Source organism: Felis catus, chromosome B1 (genome assembly GCF_018350175.1).
Source record: "Felis catus isolate Fca126 chromosome B1, F.catus_Fca126_mat1.0, whole genome shotgun sequence".
NCBI classification, from domain to species: Eukaryota; Metazoa; Chordata; class Mammalia; order Carnivora; family Felidae; genus Felis; species Felis catus.
The window spans coordinates 201,532,891-201,556,043 of record NC_058371.1 but is presented as its reverse complement, the minus strand read 5'-3'; the positions used below and the strand labels follow the sequence as shown (position 1 = coordinate 201,556,043).

Genomic DNA, 23,153 nt, shown 5'->3' with positions numbered 1-23,153 from the left:
GACCAGTGGGGAGGGGAGCGGGAGGGGAGGTGGGGAGGGGCGCACGGGTGACCTGAGGGCAGCGGGCCCAGACTCTCCGCCACGTCCCACAGGCCCCAGCAGGGCGGAAAGAGCAGTCCGGAGGTCTCCCTGGAGGAGGAGGTCATGGCTGGGGTCAGAGGCAGGAGAAGGCGGGAGCCCCGAGCCGGGGGCTGTGGGGAGACAAGGGGAGCAGCGGTCGCAGGTGGGGGGCTCTCACCAGAACACGTGGTCTTTGGTCACTCGCTCCCGCAGCAACGTCCACTTCTTCCCCAGGTCAGATGACACGTAGAGCTTCAGGGCAGAGAAGAGAAACACAAGTCCGGTCATACTGTGAGGGATGAGCCTCTTCCGGGCCGGGGGCCCTCTGCCCTGGCCCGCGGATGCCCCGTGGGGGTCGGGAGGCCCGTCCAGCCCGGGCGGGCCCTGTGCTCACGTGGGGGCCCAGACTGAGCTCCGGAGGCCGAGGGTCAGGCACAGGGGCTCCGTGAAGAGGCCGTCTCAGCCCCTGCGCAGCGGGTAGGAACCAAGAGACCCTGGCCAGGCAGCCGTCCCAGGGGAGGCGCACCTGAGCGTCGCTGGCCGGGAGGGACCTGGCAACATATGCCACAGGAGCGGGAGGCCGGGACCCAGGGCGGTTTGGGGAGAAGGGGGCAGGGTCTGCAAAGGGCACGCGGTGTGAAGGGGGTCCGTGCGGGCGGGAACAGCGGGGTCCCCTCTGCGCAGGCCACCTGGGGTCTGCGGCCACGCCGCAGGGGACACAGGGCCCGTGTTCACAAGGGCCCCGCGCTTGGGCTTAACGCTATGCGGTCACCAACTTGAACTTCCTAATATACGTATCTTTGAATCTGAGTTTCTCAAGAGAAGTGCGATGAAACAGTGAGCTCGTGGGGGAGCTCAGAGCCCCGGCTCCCGCGCGGCCCTGCCTCCTGCCTCCTCCTGGGACAGGACCTGGGAGGCCTGAGCCTGGGCTGGGGAGGGTACGGGTCAGGGCCCCCCCCCCCCCCCCCCCCCGTGTGTGCCGAGTCCTCAGGCAGAGCCCAGGGAGCCCGGGAGGGCCCGCACTCGCTCTGTGTCCCCCCGGGCACAGTGCAGTGTGATGGGTCTGCACTCGCTCTGTGTCCCCCGGGCACAGCGCAGAGTGATGGCAAATCGCTCAGGAAAAGCACCGTGACAGCCCGCCTTCCCGCCCCCCTCCCCTCTGACAACCACCTGGGGGAAGAAAGGCACGGGAGAGGGAATGCTCAATGGGATGTGCACCTGGCGACAGGTGGCAGCCACCGGGGGGCACAGCCTAACACGGAGAGCGTCGTGGGATCCCTATGTTGCACAGGAGAAGCTGACGTAACCTCGTGTGTCCACCTCGGCTCAGTTCCCTAAACCCACCGTGCCAGTGTGAGAAAGATGCAGAAGGGAGGAGGGTTTGTCCCGAGTTTTAAGCATTTCTCATGTTGTACCGGCCCCTGCAGGGTACAGAGCCCACCAGGCCCCGGCTGGTAAGACGAGGCGCCGGGCAGGGCGGCGGGTGGTGGGGGTGGGGGGGGCAGGTCCTGTCTGTCCCTTCCCCCTTTCTCCCGCCAGCTCTGCCCCACGCCAGCTGCACTCCTGGCTCTGGGGCGAGAATAAACGCTAACACGGAGCTGGGACACAGCTACAGTGAAGGTCCCAGTGGGTCTTTCATTTCTGATTTTTCCAAGTTTTCTTTGCCAGCCTCCCCTGTGGGTGGGTCGGGTTCATGGGAACGCTAAAGCACCCGTGCCATTCCTGAGAGGGGGGCGGGACGGGAGGGTTTTGTATTTTTTTTATTTTTTTCTAATGTTTATTTTTGAGAGAGAGAGAGAGAGACAGAGCACGAGCAGGGCAGGGGCAGGGAGAGGGAGACACAGAATCCGAAGCAGGTTCCAGGCTCCGAGCTGTCGGCACAGAGCCCGACCCACGAGCCGTGAGATCATGACCTGAGCAGAAGTTGGGCGCAGAGCTCACTGAGCCCCCCAGGCGCCCCGGGCCGGGAGGCTTTCAAGGGATCTCTGCACCCGTGAAGCAGGACAGACACGGAAATCCTACGTGGCACACACACGAGCAAAGCGTTGTGTCGCAAAGGCAGGCCTGGGAGGGGACATTGTGCTTGTCACTCCCTGGCTGATGGGGCACGCTGTGCTTCAGGGGCGGAGACCTGGTTCCCCCGAACCCTGCCTCTCAGTTGTGCCACCGTGTCACCTCCGTGCCTCAGTTTCCCCATCTATAAAATGACGCCCGCAGCTGCAACATTTTGCAGGGGGGAGTCTGTGACTTGGGAGGTCGTGGGGTCCAGTAACCCTGGTTCCCAATAGACTCCACAGTACACAGTTGTGTGACGCCCCAAAGCTTCCTACACCTCGGTTCCCCGCTTTCTAAAATGGGGATCCAGAGCCCCGCCTTACAGGGACGTGTGGGATCACGCTGGGCCCTGTCGCAAAGCAGTGGCACTAATTTTGTGCGCCACGTGTCCCGTCAGCGTCACGTGGGGATGATCTCAGGCTGCCGCCGAGGGCCCACTGCACGCGTGTGTGCTGGGCGTGTCCTGTCTCGGACCATCCCAGGGCGTCCCTGTGAATCAGATGCTTTTGTGAACCTGTTTTGTAGCTCGAGTAACACGGCCGAGGCCACGTGAGAGATCTACCCGGCGTTGGTCGCGGGCAGAAGCCGGGTTTGAATTCTCTGTGATTTGAATGCCCCTTCCTTCACTCCTCTGTACTCAAGACGTGTCCAGAATAAGTCAGTTAAGCAGAGCAATGTCACGGCCAGCCCTCAAAACGAAGGAAGGCTCAAGCCAGCCCCTGGACCTCCGGTACAGCGGCCCCAGTGTCTCCATCTGTAAAATGGGTCTAAAACGCCATGCTAACGGCGGCTGGAGCTGAGCCCACATCTGCTGGCTTTCAGGGCTGGCCCAACACGTTCCGTGCCACGTGCTCCCCTCTGACCCAGCCTGTCCCCATCAGGGCCCTAAGTTACGAAGCGTAAGTGAGGCCACTGGTGTTACAACTGGTGTTCACGAAAGAAGGCTTTGTGGAACCTTCAAAGGGGAACTGGGGTTTATCAAGCATAAGCCCGGTGCCGTCCTGACCTGCGGCACGGTCGCCAGTCCATCCGGCCGTGCCTAGTGTCAATCCCCCGCCAGCTGCAGAGGCCGGGACCCCGGCCCCGTCCTCACCGACCCGGTGCCACGTGTGTGCTAGTCTCCTCCCCCCCGACTCATGGCTGCTGCACTCCTGCACCCTCTCCACCCCGTGGCCCCGCTGAGCCACCTCCGTGGCTTCCTGCGGGCATCCTCCCTGCAGCCCTCAGCCCTCCCATCCTGCCCCTGCTCCGTGACACAGCCACTGGGGTCTTTCCAGGACACACACCTGACCACATCACCCTCCTGCATCAGACCTCCCAGGGGATGCCACGCCCTGGGATAAAGCCCACACTCTTTGTACGGGCACTCAGGGCCCCTGGGCTGCCTGGCCTCCCTCTAGCTGTTGTCCCTGCCCATACATGCCCCTATACACCCCAGAGCCCTGTCACACCCAGCTCCGAGCTCACGCACGACTGTGGTGCTGATGTGTCCCATGGGGTCCTCTGAGCATCCGTGCCTGCTGTTCCCTCTGGCTGGCATGCCCTTCCTTCCCCCAGTCAGTGTTCAAGACTCAGTCTAAAGTCACCTCTCGGTCAGGGTTTTGGCCAAGGTCACCTGTTCGGAGGCCCTGGGACTGCAGAAGCAGGCTCAGAACCCAGTCCATTAGGTGGAGGAGACTGTGTCAGGGCTCAGGGCCCAGGACCCAGAGAGAACTGGCCTTTACTGGACACCCCACTCTGGGGGTGGGGTGCCCCTGAGCATGCCCCCTTGTGCTGTCACCCACCTGGCACCGGGGACCCTGGCACTCCCAATCATCTCCATCCAGAACCTTCCCACGCCTCCCAGTCCCCTTCCACCTCCACCAGGGGCCTCCTTGCCCCTGGCTTCTAGCAGACGCCCTACGTCTGAGGCCACAGATTCAAGCCCCCTGTTCTGGATCCTTCCACCACCCCCACAGCTACAGAAAATAGGCCCAGGGGATCCCGCCTCAGTGCAAACGCTCTCTCCTCGCAAATACTCTCCCCGAACCTCAGTGTCCTGGGAGAAGATGCCCCACCTGAGGACGGCCGTCCCTGCCTGAGTCTCAAGGGCAGCCTCCTGTGACTCACAGCTTGTGAGCCCCGTGATTAGAGCGACCGTTGTCCCCTTTCTTTACACACGTGGGGGTTTTCTCTGTGAAGCGCCCTCCTCTGCCGTCACCGGCTTAAAGAAAACATCTAAGGCCACGAGATTTTGCTCTTTGAGGAGGATGCGCCTACGAGCGTCCTGGGATGGGAGGGCCCCCAGAACAACCACAGACGGGCGTCTACACAGCAAAGCTTCATTCCCTCTCAGCCCTGGAGGCCGGGAGTCCAAGACCCAGGTGGGAAGCTCCTTGGTTCCCTCTGAGGCCTCCCTCTTCTCCCTGTGTCCTCACGCAGTCGTCCCCCTGTGCCCGTCTGTGTCCTGCTGCCCTGTCCTTATCAGGACACCTGCCATATTGTATCAGGTCCCACCCAGACGGCCTATTTTAACTTAAATATCCCTTTAAAAGTCCTGTCTCCAAACAAGGTCCCATCTGGGGGACAGGGGTGAGGACTTCCGCATACAGATTTGGAGGAGGATACAACCCAGCCCGTCAGGGAAGCCACTTTCGACCCCCTTGACCTCTGGGGTCCTCCCTGCCGCATCTGCAGGAGCTTCTCCGGATCCCCAGCCTCGCACTTGCTAAGAGAACTCCCGGCCTCTGAAACGCGGCCGCGTTACTTCCTGCTTTTCTGCTAGAGCTTGTGCAGCTCGCCGGCACATACCCTGCCTCGCCCACTTCTCCCCCTGCGCCGTGCCCGCGACTCATCCCCGCAGGGGCTGCCAAACTTTTCTGGAACGTTTCCAGAAAATACCTCTGGCTTTTCAGGCTGTGTGGCCTCTGTTGTAGCTACTCATCGCTGCCTTTGGGACAGGAAAGCAGGCAGAGAGGACATGTAGACGAACAGGTTGCCTGTGTTCCCAAAAGACTTTATTTACAAAAACAGGTGCCAGGCCATCATCTGCCGATGCCTGCTCTAGGGTCCGTGCTATGAAACTGTCACCTTAATATTTTAGAAAAAGGGCTTTTTGGAGAGTGTTCGTCCCCTGGAACGTAAGATTCCTTTGCTGATGACAGAGGTGAAGCCCAAAGAGGCAGGGAAGCCGCTGCAGGTCAGGCAGTGCTTGCTTCCAGTAGCAGCTCCCGTCTCGTGGGCCTGAGTGTGATACCCCAGTGGCTGAGGGGTCCCCCGGGAGGGATGACAGGCCACCTCTGGTCCCTCCCCTGGCCCATCTGAGCGACCAGGCCGGGGCCCCCACCTCCTGTCTCAATTTCCCCAGCGACAAACCGGGAGAGAACTGCTCCTACCCTCAGACGGTGGGCGGCCGTCAACGTCCGGGAGCCTGGTCAGCAAACCTCTGCATTAGCGGATGGCATTATCACCGCTATCCCCGCGGACGCACCGGCGTTTATGACGCCTGCCCCAGGACGTGACGGAGCCCGTTCAATTTGCTCTCGTGGGAAGGGGTTGAGGACGCGCCATCAATGGCCGTAGAAACAGAACACTCCCGCTTGATAAAAGACAGACGCCAGTAAATCAACAAGAAAAAAACGCACCAGGGACATCCTGCTTGTTGCAGTAAATCCTGCACGGTGGTGTCCCCGTGGAACGGCTGATTTGCTTCAGGTCACTCAGCCAAGAAGGGAGCCGAGGTGGCTTACCAGAACGCATCCGCTGCCCTGACATGAACGTGATGTGCAAGGGAGTCAGAGCAGGGGAGAGGTGAAGGCAGGCGAGCCGGACGAGGTCAGGGGAAGGCCACTGCAGAAATGCGTGCCCATCGGTCTCACACGGTCGTTAGAGGGCTGCCCTCTGATCACCGCCCGGCTCTCAGCGGTGGGTTGAGCACGGTGGAAGGTGCCCAGCCTCCCTCCCTCCCTCGCCCGGGGTGCCTCGCGGCACACAGGGTGCGGAGTGGGAATCCAACATTGCTCAGCATCCCTTGCAGCTAGAGTTCTGGGGCACAGGTGCACCCGTGGGACATTTGGAGGGTGAACGTGGCACGGGGGCGCTGTCTTGCCACCTAGGGCCACGCCTGCTGGCCGGCGAGGTTCGCATCTGTCCTCAGCTGCCGGGGGGGGGGGGGGGGGGGGAGGGCGGCTGTGATGGAGCCCGCAGCCGGTCCTGCCTTCCACGGTCCGTCACTGGCTCTGCGAAGGTCGCGCGGCAGCCATGCCACAGCAGTGATGATTTCAGATGCATGGGTCTCCACATCAGCTGTGTGTCCTCGACCTTGGTAAGTCCAGTGGGGCTCCTGGTCCCCCCACCCCGGCTTCCTGACATGTGAGGCAGAGGCCCCCCCAGGGGGATAGCTCTGTGGCTCCCAGGAAGACCCCTGGGGGTCCAGCCTGGACCCCCGTGCCCCCCCCCCAACAGTTTAGAGAGCACCCAGTTCCCCACGCCAAATCCTTCTTCTGCGTAAAATATCCTGCCCTGAGCCCTGTCGGACACAAGGGATCGGAGCACACAGGAACACACATCGACGTGTCAGATTCTCACCACTTACCAAATCAGAGAATCTGTTACTCAGAGAAGCCCGATTTCCACCCAATTCTGAAACCTGAGGCCAGGGAGGACGTGGGATGTTGGAGCCTGGAGCCCTGCAGGACGGCTCATCTGCTGACCCTCCCGTTGCTGGGCCCCCCCCCCTGCCCGCCCCTCCCCCGCTGCCTTGACTGCCCTCCGCTTCAGCGCGGATAAATGCAAACCCGGTTCTCTGTGGCCGGAGGATTGCGGGTGTTCATTGCAGTCATCTCTGCGGTTTTGAAGTTGCATTAAACGTAAATGTACCTTGTGATCCATTCCCTACACCTCTCTTCAGGACCCCTCCACTAGGAAGGCTTCCCTGATTGATGGTCTAAGGTGACTTTTCTTCCCCACTAAGGTTCTAGAAGGCAGTCCCAGGCTCAGATTCATTTCTCACGGTGCTGGGAAACAGGAGGTTCTTGATGGGGAGCAGAATGAAACATAACAGTGGGTCTGTCACGTGTTAGAGGTGAGTGTCCAGGCTGTGCCTGTAAGCAGGTCCCAGAGACAAGCACAGGGAACCAGGAAAGTCAGTTTGGGAAGGGGCTGCCTGGCCCTCACATCCTTTGACCCCAGGCCCCCAGTGCAGGTGGTTGAGCCTTGAGAGAAACACCACTGCATCAGGCTCTCACCTACAAGGCTGTCTAGGCTCCAGATGAGGTGGCCCTAGACCGCCCCAAGTCACAATGTCCTGGCGAAGTGGGGGGGGGGTGGTGAAGGCAGCGGGGCAGGGCAGTCAGAGGGTGGAGGACAGTGAGTGCTGGAGGAGGTGGCAGGCGCCTGGGAGGAAAGGTGAAGGGAGGACACTGGAAGGAGCATCTGGCTGTGTATCTGTCTGTGAGTCCTCGAGAGCGGAACACCAGCGCCCAGCCCTGCGGACGCTGACTCTGGCACGTGACCTGCTTTGGCCAATGGTGTGTGGGGAGGTGATATATTCCAAGTGAAACAGACACGTTAACGCTACCGTGGAGGTTTCCCCCCGCCGCCCTGGGGCCTCTGCCTTCCACCATGAGAACAGCATGTCCCCAGGTGACCTCAGGTCCCCGAATTAGACATGTCCAGAGACCTGAACCCTACCATCAGCCAGGCGCATGTCTAGCCAATCCCAGCAGAGCCTGGCAGAACCCTAGCCAGCTCCCAGTCCCGGGAACAGGTAAAGAATGCTTGTCGCTGGGAGCCAATGAGGTTTGGGGCTGCGTGTTACTCAGCACAGCACCGGTCGATGCCTGATACACCAGGTCTGTCGGAATCAAGAGCCAGTGTTGTTCCACCACACCATCCTGCCTCTTAGAAGTCAGAGAGCTTTGAAAACCATAAAAACCTTGAAAAAAAAAAAGCCCAAGGCCCTATTGTCATTGTTATTAATTTCCTCAGATTCCTCATTCCTTTTATAACCACAGCTAAGCCATTTTTTGTCTCCTTTTTCTTTCCTTAGAGTCGCAGAAAAGAACCAAGGAAAATAACCAAGATTTCAGCTCCATTAATTTTTCAGGGCACCATAAATTAAAGAGCAATTGCGATGCAGTCAATTTCTGCAGGAAAGTAAGTCTCCGTGATCGTGCTTTAGTCTAATTACATGGAGGGCTGAGTAATGCTATTAATACCCAGAAGCACACGCTGGCCTGAAGGAGGGTGCCGGGAGCAAGACGCAGCCCATGAGGCCAGGGAATTCGGGGATGCCAGCACGTGAGGACCAGATCTCGGCCAGGAGGCCACGGTCCTGTAGAGAGCCACGGCTCAGACCAGCCAGAAGTCTCCATTTGGAGGCCCTTGACCTGGGTGATCCTTAATGGAAAAAAATCCATCATTCACTCACTGATTGATCCAACCAACGGGCACCCGTCCATCTATCCACCCACGTCCACCATCAATCACCCCCAACCCCACCCATCACCCACCCACCCATCTACCCATCCATCCACCTCCATCAATGTCCCACACCCCACCCATCACCCATCCATCCATCCATGCATCCATCCATCTACCTCCACCATCAATGTACCCCAACCCCACCCAGCACCCACCCATCCCTCCATCCATCCACCTCCATCAATGTCCCCCAGCCCCACCCAGCACCCACCCAGCTCTCCATCCATCCACCTCCATCAATGTCCCCCAGCCCCACCCATCACCCATCCATCCATCCATCCATCCATCCATCCACCTCCACCATCAGTGTCCCCCAACCCCAGTCATCACCCACCCATACACCCATCCACCTCCATCAATGTCCCTCAGCCCCACCCATCACCCATCCATCCATCCATCCATCCATCCACCTCCACCATCAGTGTCCCCCAACCCCAGTCATCACCCACCCACCCACCCACCCACCCATCCACCCATCCACCTCCATCAATGTCCCTAAGCCCCACCCATCACCCATCCATCCATCCATCCATCCATCCATCCATCTACCTCCACCATCAATGTCCCCCAACCCCACCCATCACCCGCCCACCCATCTACCCATCCACCCACCTCCATCAATGTCCCCCAGCCCCACCCAGCACCCACCCACCCACCCATCCATCTGCATTTCAACATCCATCCATCCAATCAATGTTGTCAGCCAGGAACTTGAGACAAAATGGTGTAAAAACTAGGGACCGTCTCTGCCCTTGAGGAGCTTTACCCACACAGCAATCAAATACTATCACAGATACACAGGCACGCTGCAATCAGCCCTGAAAAAGAGGTGCACTGGCGCCTGGAGGCGTGTGGAGCAAGGGGGCCCAAGCAGGCCTGGGGGTTGCAGAGGAAGGTTCTGGAACGGACAGCTCCACTCCCATTTGCCTCCAGACTACGTTCTGCCCTTCTCCACTCTTCTCTGCCCTGGGGGCTGTGGCCTGTGTGGTGTCCACTGTCCAGCCTCACCCTGGCTGAGCTCCCGGTCCCGGGCCTGGCCTCCTCCTGGGCACCTGCCAGAGACTCTGGGGGCCTCACTTCCACAATGACAGGCTGAAAAACCCCCACACCTGTGAACGTGACCCTATAGAGCAAAGAAGGACTTGGCAGATGTGATTCAGTGAAGATCTTTAGATGGGAAGATTCTCCTGCATTACTTGGGGAGGGGCGGGGGGTGGGTGGGCAGAGGGAGATTTCTCACATTTCTTAGATTTCTCTTTCTGTCTCTCTCTGTCTCTCCGAAAACACAGCAGACAGAGAGAGGAAGATGCTGCCTTTGAAGATGAGTGGTTCCTTCACAAGGCACCGAACGCCAGAAGCTGGGAAAGGCCGGGTTCCCCCCAGAGCCTCCAGAGGGAACTATGGCCCGGTGAGACTGACTTTGGACTTCTGGTCTCCAGGACTGTGGGAGGCCACACTCCTGCTGTTGTAAGCCATCAAGTCTGTGGTCCTTAGCTACTTTGCTACTCTAGGGCTCCAGGGCTTTCCTTCCTCCACCGCTCTCGCCCTCTCCAGTGGCACCTCGTCCCCAGCCCTCAAGGACCTGGGGTGGGGGCCGATCCCTCCTGGCACCTGCCCTGAGTCTCTCCTACCCCCCTGGGCCTGGAAAGAGCCCTCCGCCACATTCCCCTTGATTGCCCCGGGAAGGTGCCCTTGGGTCCCTGTGGGGCCCTGGTGACACAGCCCCCGGAGGAGAGGACACGGAGACGGGATCTGAAGGATGCCCCACTTGCCTAGTGAAAGGGGACGAGCATCCCAGGCTGGCAGAAAGACCTGGAAAGGCCTAGCATGGGAGGGTGTGTGGAATGTTCTAGAAATGCAAGAAGCCTTATGGCTGGTACACACAGAGGGGAGGCAGAGAGGAACAACCCTAATAATTACCTACGGTGTTTCCATCCTGTCTCACACACTTAACCTGTGCCAAGTGCCCGGTTTACCTCCGCCCACTTGATTCCCACGCAAGGCGGCCGAGCGCGGGGGCATCCGGACCACCCAGACCTCGGGGGGACGGCTGCACTTGGCCACGACACCACCCACGCTCCAGCCCCGGCCTGCTCACCGTGCTCTCCTTGCTGTAGGCCAAAACCTTGTCCTCCTCCTTGGGGTGGAAAATCAGAGTTTCCACGGAGAAGGGGACGAGCTGCTTCTGGAAGGTGGCCCCCTCGTCCGTGCTAAGGAACAGGCTCTGGTCCCTGTCGCTGAGTGAGGAGCTCACCAGGACGACCTGAAACACAAAGCCGGGAAGACGTGAGGCCTCCCCGCCGCACACCGCGGAGGGCAGGGCGGGAAGCAGCCGGTGGCCAGCCCCTGCCCATTCGTGCTGACCCGTCACTCATCCTCTCGTTCGTTCACCCGCTCAGCAGGTGTTCCCCAGCCCGGGGTGCCGGGCGGGCGTCGTGGGGACGGTGAGGCCCCGACAGTGAGCTGGGGGTTTCCGCGGTAAATGATCCGTTCTGTGGGGGCAGCAAGAGACGAGCCAACACGTCACCCATCGCGCGGGAAGTACCGTTCCCAGGCTGACCGGTGCCCCAAGGAGACAAAGCAGGTGCGGGGAGAGGTTGGCACAGGGCTGCCTACAGAAGCGCAGAGCGGGACCGGGTCGGGGGTGGCCCAGGACAGCGTGCGCCGGGGAGCGGACCTCGGAGGTGAGGTGGCCAAGGGGAGACGGGCCTGGAGGGGTGGCCTCCTGGCAAATTCTGTGAGGCCCTAATTAGAGGGCGCTGCAGCGGGTCGAATGGCATCCCCCGGGAGGATGTGCCAGCCTAACCCTCACTGAGGACAGGCTCTTCACAGACATGATCGAGTTAAGCGCCTCAGGCCTGGAAACGACAGACAAGTGACCCACGGAGCGGACCCCGCCATCAGGCGCGTCCCCTCTGCAGGTGGCCGCTGTGGGTGGGGGTCCCACAGGGCCGTTCTCAGCTCCGCCTGGAGGGTCAGGAAAGCCGCAGCCCCAAGGGGCGCATCCTGTTTTGGAAGCCGGCCTGTGGCCCTTTCTGGACTTGCCCACTTTTCTGCTCAGGTAAGTGCACAGGTATAAACCCTCCTGTGGGGTGTCCCATGTCTTACGGGAGGGTCAGGAAAGGCCAGCCCCGGGTGAGAACAGGTCGGACCTGCCGCCTACACTCAGGGGTCCACAGGAACCCTCAGAGACGGAGAAAAAGGGCACAGGGAGAGGCTTCCCTCCCCGCCGCCCCTCCCCCAGGCCAGAGGGCATCGGCCAGCTGGGGGGCTGGGAAGGTGATGCTGGCACCTGGCCCTGGGAGCGGGTGGCCCCCCAGGCTACGTGGTCAGCCCCCCGCAGTGTGGATGAGCCCACCCTCTTCTGGTAGGTCCAGTCCCCACGGAGAAGCGGAGGGTCTTCCTACCCTCAGGCCTCACGGAAACTTCTGGGCTCCTCAGAGCCCCAAGGAGACTGCGAGCTCCGTGGCGGGGCCCCTCCTGGACCAGCCTCGCTCGCTGCCTCCTGCGTGTACCCTGGGCATGGCCAGGGCGGTCCACCCACCCGCAGCCACCCCACCTGCCCCCTCTGTTTCCCCCTCACCCCTGGGCCCGGCAGAGTCCCCTGCTTCAAGGCTGCAGGGGACCCGGTATTGGCCCATCAAAAGCTCACCACCCTTCCTGGAGGTAAGCTCTTCCCCCGTGTTCAGTCCTGTGGAGTCCGCTGCTGCCCCCCTCCCGCCCCCACCCCTGCAGGGCCCGTGAACCCCACACCCTTGTGAACGAATGAATGAGTGAATGGACAGACACCACGTGCTGGTGGAGTAGGGGGCTGGGGGCACACTCAACCGCAGACAGCCCAGTTCCAATCCCATGCCTCTGTGACCTCAAGCAAGCTGACTTACCCTCCTCTGCCTCATTCTCCTTGTCTGTAAAATGGGGCAGATAATCGGCCCCTGGCACCGGGCCAGACTGCAATACAAGTCTAACACAGGTGTGACCAGACCGTCCTCATGAGAGCTCCAAGGGGCAGTTCCCACGTCTGCCTGGCTGATGGGGAAACTGAGGCACAGAGCAGGGTGCCGTGCTGCCAGGGGCTGGGACTAGCCTGGCCCAGATGAGCCCGGCTTTCCCGGGGGAGGCTGTGGGGTGCTGAGCCCCCTTCGTGTGGCCTTCCCACACCCAGCATCCCTCTGGAAGATGATGAAACACACGGGCATAAAAGATGATGAAACACACGGGCATAAATGTCTCTACAAATGAGAATCCAGTGTGCTCTTTCCAGGGGAACCCCGAGGAGCTCTCCTGGGCCACAGCGCCCTCCTCCTGCCCCCCGCCAGCAAACGGAGGGTCTGAAGGAGGAGGGCAGGGCACTCCCGAGAGGCTGTGCTCCTGGAAGGTGGGGGAGGACGGGGTCGGAGGTGTCCCTCCTGGTGTGGTTTCTGCGCAGAAGAAGTGGAGGGGCTGGGAGCGGCTGGGGAGCCAGCGTCACGTAAACTGGTTCTGGGAAACGTTTCATGACAAGGGGGCTTAGACTCCCCGTGGAAAGAAGGGGAGTACGGACTCAGCAGCAAGTACAATTCCTGTGGATTTCACACGGGCAAGACGGTAAGGAGGCGTGTTACGATTCTGTCCACGGTACGTGTAGTTGTGTCGGTGCACAGAAATTAGAACGGAGGTGTTATTATCCAGTCGTAAGGAAACGGGACGACATGCACGGGTCTTGGGGGCGCCGTCTAAGGGAGGTGAGTCAGAGAAAGACAAATACTGCGTGACCTCACTTACAGGCGGAGTCTTAAACACGAAAACAAGGGCCGCCCGGGTGGCTCAGTCCGTTAAGCGTCCGACCTCGGCTCAGGTCATGATCTCACAGTCTGTGAGTTCCAGTTCTGTGCTGACGGCTCAGAGCCTGGAGCCTGCTTCCGATTCTGTGTCTCCCTCTCTCTCTCTCTGTCCCTACCCTGCTGGTGCTCTGTCTCTCTCTCTCTCTCAAAGATAAATAAATATTAAAAATATTTTTTAAGGGGCGCCTGGGTGGCGCAGTCGGTTAGGCGTCCGACTTCAGCCAGGTCACGATCTCGTGGTCCGTGAGTTCGAGCCCCACGTCGGGCTCTGGGCTGATGGGTCAGAGCCTGGAGCCTGTTTCCGATTCCGTGTCTCCCTCTCTCTCTGCCCCTCCCCCGTTCATGCTCTGTCTCTCTCTGTCCCAAAAATAAATAAACGTTAAAAAAAAAATTTTTTTTAATATTTTTAAAAAAATGAACTGAAAGAAATACAGGAGACCCTGACAGTGGTTGGTTTTAAGCGGTGGAGTTAAAGGGGCTTTTTTTTTTTTTATTTTAAATAAAATTTTTAGTGTAGGATTGTTTTACATTTACAGAAAAGTTGCAAAGATAGTACAGAAGGTCCCGTCACGTCCCCGCCCGGTTTCCTCTGTTGGGATATCTCGCATCAGTATCAGACGTTTGTCACAGCTAAGGAATCAGCATCAGCATACATGCACCCTCTGAATGCCACACTGCGTCCCACCAGTGTCCCCAGGAATGGCTTTTCCCAGTCTCGGACGCCATCCGGGACCCCACGCGACATTCAGTCCTCACGTCTCCCTGAGTTCCTCTGGGCCCTGACTTTCTCAGACTTTCTCCTGGTTTTTCATGACCTTGACAGTTTCGAGGGGTTCGGATACTTTGCCAATTGCCTCTTAGATTTCAGCTTGTGTGCGCTTTCCTCGTGGTGTCACTGGGGTTACAGGTGTCTGGGAGGAAGGGCACAGAGGTGAGGACCATCCCTACCCCAGCGGGTCCAGAGTGCACGCCCTCGAGGGGGCCTATGGCCGCGGTGCTGGCCTCGCTGGCTGTGCGTCACTGGAGACTGGAACTCATTCTCTCGCCGTGTCCACGCTGTCCCTTTGGAGGATGTCCCCAGGCACAGCCCACATCTGCAGGGGGAGGGCCGCTCCCTCTTTGAAGGCAGAGACTCGAGTTATGTGCATTCTGGTGAATTCTTCTGTTGGGAGACTGGTCTCTTCTCCCCCATTTGCTTATTCAAGCATCTATTTACATCACTATGAGCTCATGAATATTTATGTCAGACTCTGAGTTGTAATTCAATGCTGTTCTGTTATTTTGTTGCCCAAAGGCTCCAGCTCTGGCTATTGGGAGCTCTTCTTGGCTCCTGGGCCTTTCTTGCCAGAAAACAGCCTGCTTCTACTTCCAAAGGTTCGGAGCTGCCCCTGGCCTCCCGGGATGCTTAGGAGGAGAGAAACAAATCACCCAGATCTCTCACCCTCTTCGTGGAGACGGCTCGGCTCATTTCAACATCCGCCCAAAGCGCGGGCCACACTCTGTGCCCCACCCCAGGGCAGTGGCCCACACGCCTGGCTCCCACGGGGCCAGGGAAGCCCAACTTCCACTCACTGAAGTGCTTTCTCGTGATGATCATTTCTAAATGTTCTTACAAGGCAACTATTTGCTTGTTTACCTCCCCGCGTAGGTCGCGATCCTTGAGCTTAGGGAGAGCGACTTAACTCCTATCTTGTACTGTTAACGTGTAGCACAGGCTTGACAAGGTACTGTCGGCTACCCATGCCTGATGGATGCGGAATGCGTGCGTGAATGCATAAGTCCATCTCAATTTGTGGCTCCCAAGGAACTGTTTGTTTTTCTCCTTCAGGAGGAAAACATTTAGATTTTTTCTAAATGTTTTTTAGGGATATTTAAGAAGCCTGGAGACCCGACGTCATAAAAATTCTCATTCACTTATTTCCTTCCATTTTTCAAAGCTTCGCACATCAATGAAGGCTCGTTCGTACGTTCGTTCATTCATTCATCCATTCATTCTTTCTTCTGCAGAATCAAGCAAAGATTTAGGTATGCACAGGGCTTTGTGGCAGCAGAGCCGGGAGAACGTAGCATCCAGGTACAGGGCAAAAGGGAGGGCTTCCTGGAGGAGGTGATACCCAGATGTGCCTTCACAGTGGGACCACGACAACCCCAACCTCAACCCTGATAATTCAGAATCAGACTTTACAACTTCAAAATGAATCCACAAGTGATAACATTAAAACAGCTCCTTTGAAAATTTCTGAGCCCCTGGTTCTGGGCAATTCCAACAAAGCTGAATATTTCTCATTTAAGTTTGGTGTCCCTGCTTTGCAGGTGCCCCCAGCATGAGTTTAGCCTGGTTGTATGATAGGACACATTTCCTCTCACTTGTCAAACACCTCCTCATCCGCGGAGGCTCATTTCAAACACCACCTCCTCCAGGAAGCCTTCCATGATACATATCCTCCAACAGAGTTACTCCAATCCCGCCTCTGCCCCTTCCTCCAGCGTCTTGTGCATTCATTTGCTCCACAGCCCAGCATTCCTAGCGTCCTTCTCTTTGGGAGCCCATCTTTCCATTCGGTCTGGGCCTGTGTCTTTGCCACTGTTCCACCTCCAGCCCAGAGCACAGGGCCTGGCACTGAGTGGGTGCCATGTTCCCAATAAGCGGGGGTTGGCGCTATCCCCGCACGAGTTAGGGCTCTGGGTACGGCCCACCCCTCCATCCCAGCCCTGCCTGTGGCGGCACCAAGGTGGAGAAAAGAAAGGGAGGAAGCAGTTCTGGCGGGGGGCCCAGCAATCTGGATCGGGCGCTATTTTCAGCCTCAGAGTGGGACAAGTAAGCCAGGAAAGATGGGGGAAGGAAAAGTGCTGACAAGGAGAGGATCACTGGAGCAAAGAAAACAAATCAATTAGCATCGTGCAGCGTGGAGGCTGGCAAGTTGCGCTTCCGAATTGGGAACCAGACTATTTTCCACGGTGTATTTTTACTGCTTTCTATTCCGGGGAAGCATATGGTACCTGCTCTAGGTTCTGGGGGCCCACGAGGCTGGGTATTTCAAAATCTGAGGCCACACGTTAGAGAGAAATATGGGACAGCCTCATCAGACTGGCGGCCGGCCCATTTGAGCGCGGGTCCCGGGACGGGCGGCGTAATTTGTGGGGCCCAGGCAACGTGCAAATGGAGGGCTCCTTGTTCAAAAAGACTTAAGAATTTCGGGGCTCCTGGGTGGCTCAGTCGGTTGAGTCTCGGAGTCTTGGTTTCGGCTCAGGTTATGATCTCACAGTTCGTGAGATCGAGTCCCGTGTCGGGCTCTACACTGACAGTGTAGAGCCTGCTTGGGATTCTCTCTCCCTCTCTCTCTCTCTCTGTCCCTCCCCTGATAATGCTCTCCCTCTCTCTCCCTCTCCCTCTCTCTCTCTCTCTCTTCAAATATAAATAAATAAATATTTTTTTAAAACAGGAATTTTAAGACAGTGGCAGGTGAGAAACCAAGCTCTAGGTCCTGTGACGGCCCAGGTTACACGCACACCGGAAGCCTGCCCCCATCACCCCAAAACTATCCAACTGATAAACTCTGGGACCCGTAGCCCCCGCATCACTGGAGCCTGCTAGGAGTGCAGAGTCTTGGCCCCACCCGGACCTGCTGGCCCAGACTGCATTTCCTCAACGTCCCTGGTGAGCCCCAAGCTCCCTCCGGGTGGAGGCCTGCTTTACACAGTAGCTCCTGCTGTGTGTCAGCTCTGAGCCCACTGGCCGCGTGCCCCTCAGTGCGCTGGCCCACCCTGCCGCTGCTCCCCACCCAGTGACGATGACATACCAGCCTGCATCAGGCCCCGTCCCCGGGGTTCTGTCGCTCACGGCCCCACCCTCAGCCTCTGAGATGCCTCTCCGGGCGTGGAGAGAACACGGAAGCCGGCCCCAGGAATGCAGCGAGCCCACAACGCGAGCCTGGGGGTCTGGGGGGTAGAGCAGACCCTGGAGGCACACGGAGCTGGGCTTCACGCCTCGGTTGCCCCCCTGAACTGTGCAGCCTGCTTCACCTCTCTGAGCTGCAGTGTCTTCCTCTACAAGATGAAGACAGGAATCCCACTGCAGAAGCGATCAGAAGAGAGGGTCCCTGGGGCACAGCCGGCACGCTGACTGTGCCGGAAGCAGGCCATACGGGATAACGGGGTTTATTATGGCGGTGGGTTTTTTTTTTTTAAACAAATTCACCAAGCACCATCCTGAGTCAGGGTCACGTTGTGGGGGCAGGTCACAGGTGGCGGTGACAGGGACAGGAAGCCTATGGCCCCCTGCACCGTGAGATCCCGGGACAGACGTGGGCAGAGGGCAGAGAGGGTGCCCTGGAAGAATGACCCCTGTTGCTGGGGCGGGAGCAAGGGCACGGCCAGAGAGGCCAAGTGCCCTGTGCAGGTCCCACTGCCGGCCAGCGTCGTCCTCTCTCCCTACATTCCCCATCTGCACCAGTGGCACACATCCTGGCCAGTGACATGACTGCACCTGGCCAGGAAGTAGCAACAGACACTGGGGCTCCCGTCCCGGTGGACTTGGGAGGGTCTAGAGACACCTCCCGCCTTCAGGGGCTATCAGGAGTGGCTTCCAGAAGTCTGCAGGTCGGTCCAGGGCTGGGGGGATGGATTTCTGGCCATGTGAAGAGGCAGGGTGAGGCAGGGAGGGGAGGGGGGCTTTCGGTTCCTCTTCATCCTTTTCTCCCCCCCCCCCCCCCCCGCCAGGTCAGGAGACCCGCCTGAACCGGGGCCTGAAGACGCCCTCCTGGGACCCTTCGCCCGGAGCCTGCGCCTCCCAGCCTGCCTGGCTCACCTCCTGCTCGCACCTGCTGGCCTGCCCCGCCCCCCGTGGGAACCGCGTGTGGCCCCGCCCCCGGTGGGAACCGCGTGTGGCCCCGCCCCCGGTGGGAACCGCGTGTGGCCCTGCCCTGCCCTGCTCAGGCCTCCAAGGCCAAGTCGCCTTCCCCGGTCCACGGCTTCCCACGGCAGGGTTTCCGGCCCATCTCCTCCAAAAGGTGGTGCCAGCGCCCCAGCCTGCCTCACAGCAAGGCTCTCGCAAATCACAGTTCTCAGTGCTCCGAGTTATAAAAGGAAACAAACAGCATCCAGAAACTATTTCTTGCCTCTGCTACAGCTCCGTTTGAGTGCGCAACAGATCTCTGGTTTCCTGGTTTCCATTCAGAACTCCAACAGGGAGAGGATTTTTTATTTTAGCCTGCCCTTTCCCAAGCGTATGGCTAAAAGGGTCCCCGCCCCAGTCCCCGGGATCCGCGTCACCTGCGGTCACCTATTTAAAATCGCCCATCGCCCAGTCTATTCCTGGCCGGACAGCTGTGCCCAGCTGGGGGACACAGAACACTTGGCTTTGACTCCAGGAGAGGCAGGAAGCAGAGACAAATAGGTACGGCAGAGTCCTCGGGCCTTAAATTAGAAGCTGCAGAGAGCACCTTCTGCACGCCCGCGTGACTCACGAGGAGGAAAATAACTCCCCACCCAGCGCCTCACTCTTGTGGTGCACGCATCCTGCTGGGACATTGACCACACGCTCAGGCGCCCCCCCCCCCCCAAAGCGATCACTCCACGCGATGCTTTCGGTTCGGGTGGCCACGAGCACAGGAGAGGTCACGGGAGCACCACTGCGCGGTGGCCCGGCCATCTCTGGGTTCCGTGGGAAAAATATAAGCGCTCCTGGTTATTTGTGTAGTTTCTTAAACCAGAGAGAGACGTTATTGGAAAAGCCACGGGTGACGTGAATTAATGGAAACACAAGCCTGCACGATCACGTCGCTGCTGGGGACCCTTCAGGGTCTCCTCTGCCCGTGCTCCTGAGTGCGGCATTCACGACACTGCCCCATGACCTCGCCCTGTGGACCTCACGGTCACATGACCCGAGGTCCAGCCATCCCAGACGGCCTCCTGTCCCCCAAACGCCCGCAGCGGCCTCACACTTAGCTTTAGAATGCCCCCGACTTTGCCCAGACACCCTTGGCTGTCTTCTCATCGACTGCAGTGAAGGCTGAGGCCTGGGGGGGAAGGTCTGGGGAGGGGGAATCTCCCAGGGTCCGGAGATCGAGCCCTGTGTCGGGCTCTGCTTGGGATTCTCCCTCTCTGTCTCTCTGACCCTCTCCCCTGCTCACGTGCACACGCTCTCTAAAATAAAATCTTAAAATATTAATAAAGTTTCTTGGCAAACTATAAATTGGGGCAGAACTAAGATCGAGAGACCTCCTGACATTCGTTCTAAACACAGCTAGCTCCTGAAAGAAACGTGGAAAATGGCGAGGCTCCCCCTGGCGCTCGAGTCCACACACGCTTCTTGGGGGTTCGCGGCAAGCTGGGCAGACCAAGGCAGGGGGTGAGCGGCAGTGTCTGTGGGCTGTCCTATTCTGGGCGGGATGCCCACCGCCACCTGCCCTGCACTCAGTGCAGGGAATTTGTGAGAATGTCTGGAGGAGAAGCGTCCAGAGAAATACACACGAGGCACCGAGGGGATGGAGGGAGGCACACATGGCTGATCCCTATTCGGCCTTCACTGATCCAGTCGAGGCACGTTTTCTGAGCACTGCGGCGTGTTAGGTGTGCAGGAGACGAAGTCACACAGGAAGGACGGAGCCCCCCTCCCGGGGGCCTTGCATCCCAGCGGAGGAGACAGGTGATGTTTCGGAGCTCGGGAAGTACTGTGAGAAGACGAATCGGGGGTCACGGCGGCCAGTGACCCCCGGTGTGCAGACACAGGTGCGGAAGCACGCACACGTGGCTCCCAGCCTTCCACGCGTGCGTGTACAGAAAGACATGCTTGTCTCTGCATGCACATACAGAAAGGATGAATGAAACAGTCCAGAAGGCTAAAAACACTGTTCAGTTCCGGCTGACGGGACTCTGGGTGTTTTTCTTTCTTTCGAGTGTGTTTCTGTCCCATCCTCAGCCCGTAAGGTACTCCTACCACGGGAGGGGCGCTGAGCACATGCCTGCAGGAGGGGCCAGGACGTTTGAAGATGGGTATGTGCTCACTGCATAGTCAGAGAAAACGATAAATCGTATACTTTTGTGAAGACAGGAATTTGCTTGGGAATAAGAATAAGAATGTACAGGGGCGCCTGGGTGACCCCGTTGAGTAGGCGACCGACTTCGGCTCAGGTCACGATCTCGCAGTCCGTGGGTTCGAGCCCCACGTCGGGCTCTGTGCTGACAGCTCGGACCCTGGAGCCTGCTTGGGATTCTGTGTCTCCCTCTCTCTCTGCCTCTCCCTTGCTCGTGCTCTGTCTGTCTGTCTCTGTCTCTCTCTCAAAAGTAAATAAACATTTAACAAAAAATGTACATTCAGTTCTCTACTGAGTAGATAAGACAGGAAGAAAATTTTTAAAAAATGAAGATTTCTAGATAATCTATGTACAGTTATTAATATGTTTAATTCAACTGTATTTCCTTCTCTCTTTTCATCTTTCCTTCCTTCCATCCATCCATTCATTCATCCGTCCCTCATCCATCCATCTTTCTAGGCAACCAACGTTCCTTCCTTCTTCCCTCCCTCCCTCCCTTCCTTCCTCCCTTCCTTCCTTCCTTCCTTCCTTCCTTCCTTCCTTCCTCCCTCCTTCTTTCCTTCCTTCCTTCCACCCTCCCTTGCTCCCTCCTTCCATCATCTGTCCATCCACCCATCCATCTAGCCGTCCCTCTACCACCAACCTAGCCATCTATCCAAATTTCCCCCCACTCCTCCCTCTTCGACCCATTCATCCTCCATCCATGAATCCATTGACAACTCCCTGCCAAGTGGATGTAAGTGCTCATGAGGAGGGAAACAGTGTACACGTTGAGTCCAGTGCACGTTTTAGTCGCCTACTGCAATCATCACTGAACCCACCCTCCTTGGTGTGGGTACCAGTGGCTCATGGCTCCCCATCTTGTGTCGGCACAGACCTGAGATGCAGGGGTGGAGCATAAGAGGGAAATCGCATTCACTGAGAACCTGCCATGTGCCTGGCCCTGCGCTAGGTGCTGGCACAGGGGTTCTCACGTTTTGGTCACAACAGCGACGAGGTGGGAGATGTTTTTTCTCTGTTCTACGGACAAAACCCAGCAGTGTGGAGGGGACGCTGACCCGTGCGGGCCCACGGAGGCTGAGAGCCGTGGCATTGGCCCAGCTCTGCCTGACGCTAACTGCCTCGTCCTGCCTCTGAGTCAAGACTTGAACTGACAGGCATCCAACACGATTTGGTAAAACGTCCACGAAACACAATCATGGAATGGATTTTCAGGCAAGGGCTGGTTCGGTTTTAATTACTGACCTGACAGCCAGGAAACATCCCCAAGAACATTTGTAAATTTAATGGAGAGGCAAACCTTTTCCCTTCGGCCAGAGGCTGCCTCGGAATATCTTGTGTCTGATCGATAGTAACCAGATAAGGCAAACATATTTCAGGCCATAAAAAATAGCTCATCACCAATATTTTACAGCCTTGATTTATTAATACACTTGTCCGTAGCATCGTGAAATGAGAAGTCCCCCGCCGCCCCTCCCCCGTCATTATTGATGATCTCTGTTCTCTAAAGGGGCTTACGCTGTGGCTTTGGAGTGAAAACGGTTTAATTGTGTTTTGTTTGGTTGTCTGAAGATTGTCTTCAGACAAAGCTAAAAGCCTGCTTGCTTGGGCGGAGGGTGGCGGATGGCTAATTCTCCCGAGTGACTGTGTTCTGGAAGACTGTCTTTTATCAGGACGGCTGTATTAACCATGTACGATTAGATCTGCGAGCAATTTGTGCATTTATCTGCCCCCTCACTGAACGGTAGGGAGCGAGAGAACGTATGTCAGTACCTGCTACGCCTTTCAGCAGTGACTCGGGCAGCGTCCGGCTTTTGGAAACAACTGTGGGATCTCTCAAGGCTTGCTCTCCAAACGTTTGAGAACAGACACCAAGATATCCTTGCCACTGCTGGTCGAGTTGATGGAAATGTCACACTAGCATCAACTAGAAGCCACTGTCATCCCCTTCCCTTGAGGTGAGGGGAAGGCCGAGGCCACGGTCATCGGTGTCAGGACTGCTGAGGTTCTGTGGTCACAGAATCAGGTAAACGCAGAGCTGAGAGGCTTCCTCTGGGTGAGGAACCTGAATCCCCACCGGGATGAGACCCATCAAGGTCTTGTGGCTGGTATCACCTTGAATCATGGCTCACCTGAACGAGACGCTTCGTGTCACGCAGAGCAGGTGACAGCACTGTTCATGAGATGAGTGTACATAACATTTATTGAGCACTTACTGTATGCCAGGCACGACACTGAATGTGTTACATGTAGTTCGACAACCCTCCAGTGAGGTAGTTACCTGCTTTCCTCCTGCTGATGGATGAAGCAAGCGTGCCACACGGAGGGCAGTAGCCCCCCCTGGGTGGGAGCTGGAGCCAGGCTCCATCCAGGCTCTTCCTCGCACCTGCAGAGATGGGCAAGGGGCACAGAGTGCCCTTCCCACCACTGTTTACTCAGGTGCCCATGGGACCGATGTCAGCTCATGCCAGGGACAGAGCGAGGACAGCCTCGTTGCCCTTGGCTTGATGGAGCCCACAGTCACCACAGTGGTGGCACGACTGAGGAAGCACATAAAGGGGCATTTATGAACTCCAAGGGAGGCCCAACCACTCAACAATGGGGGGGGGGCGTGTTTAGGAGGGCATTGGCAAGACCATGAACTCCAAGGGAGGCCCAACCACTCAACAATGGGGGGGGGGCTCTCTAGGAGGGCATTGGCAAGACCATGAACTCCAAG

General features: G+C 58.0%; 1 protein-coding gene across 2 annotated transcripts in view; it reads right to left on the bottom strand.

Moving 5' to 3' along the window:
* SORCS2 (sortilin related VPS10 domain containing receptor 2) overlaps positions 1 to 23,153 on the bottom strand; it is a 457,690-nt gene that overhangs the window by 74,429 nt on the left and 360,108 nt on the right. For both annotated transcript variants that reach the window (XM_023253426.2, XM_045056642.1), the window contains 2 exons: positions 10,676 to 10,840; positions 239 to 312 (listed from right to left, as the gene is read on the bottom strand). In XM_023253426.2, coding sequence (XP_023109194.2) covers positions 239 to 312; positions 10,676 to 10,840 — 239 coding nt within the window. The remainder of the gene's footprint in view (positions 1 to 238; positions 313 to 10,675; positions 10,841 to 23,153) is intronic.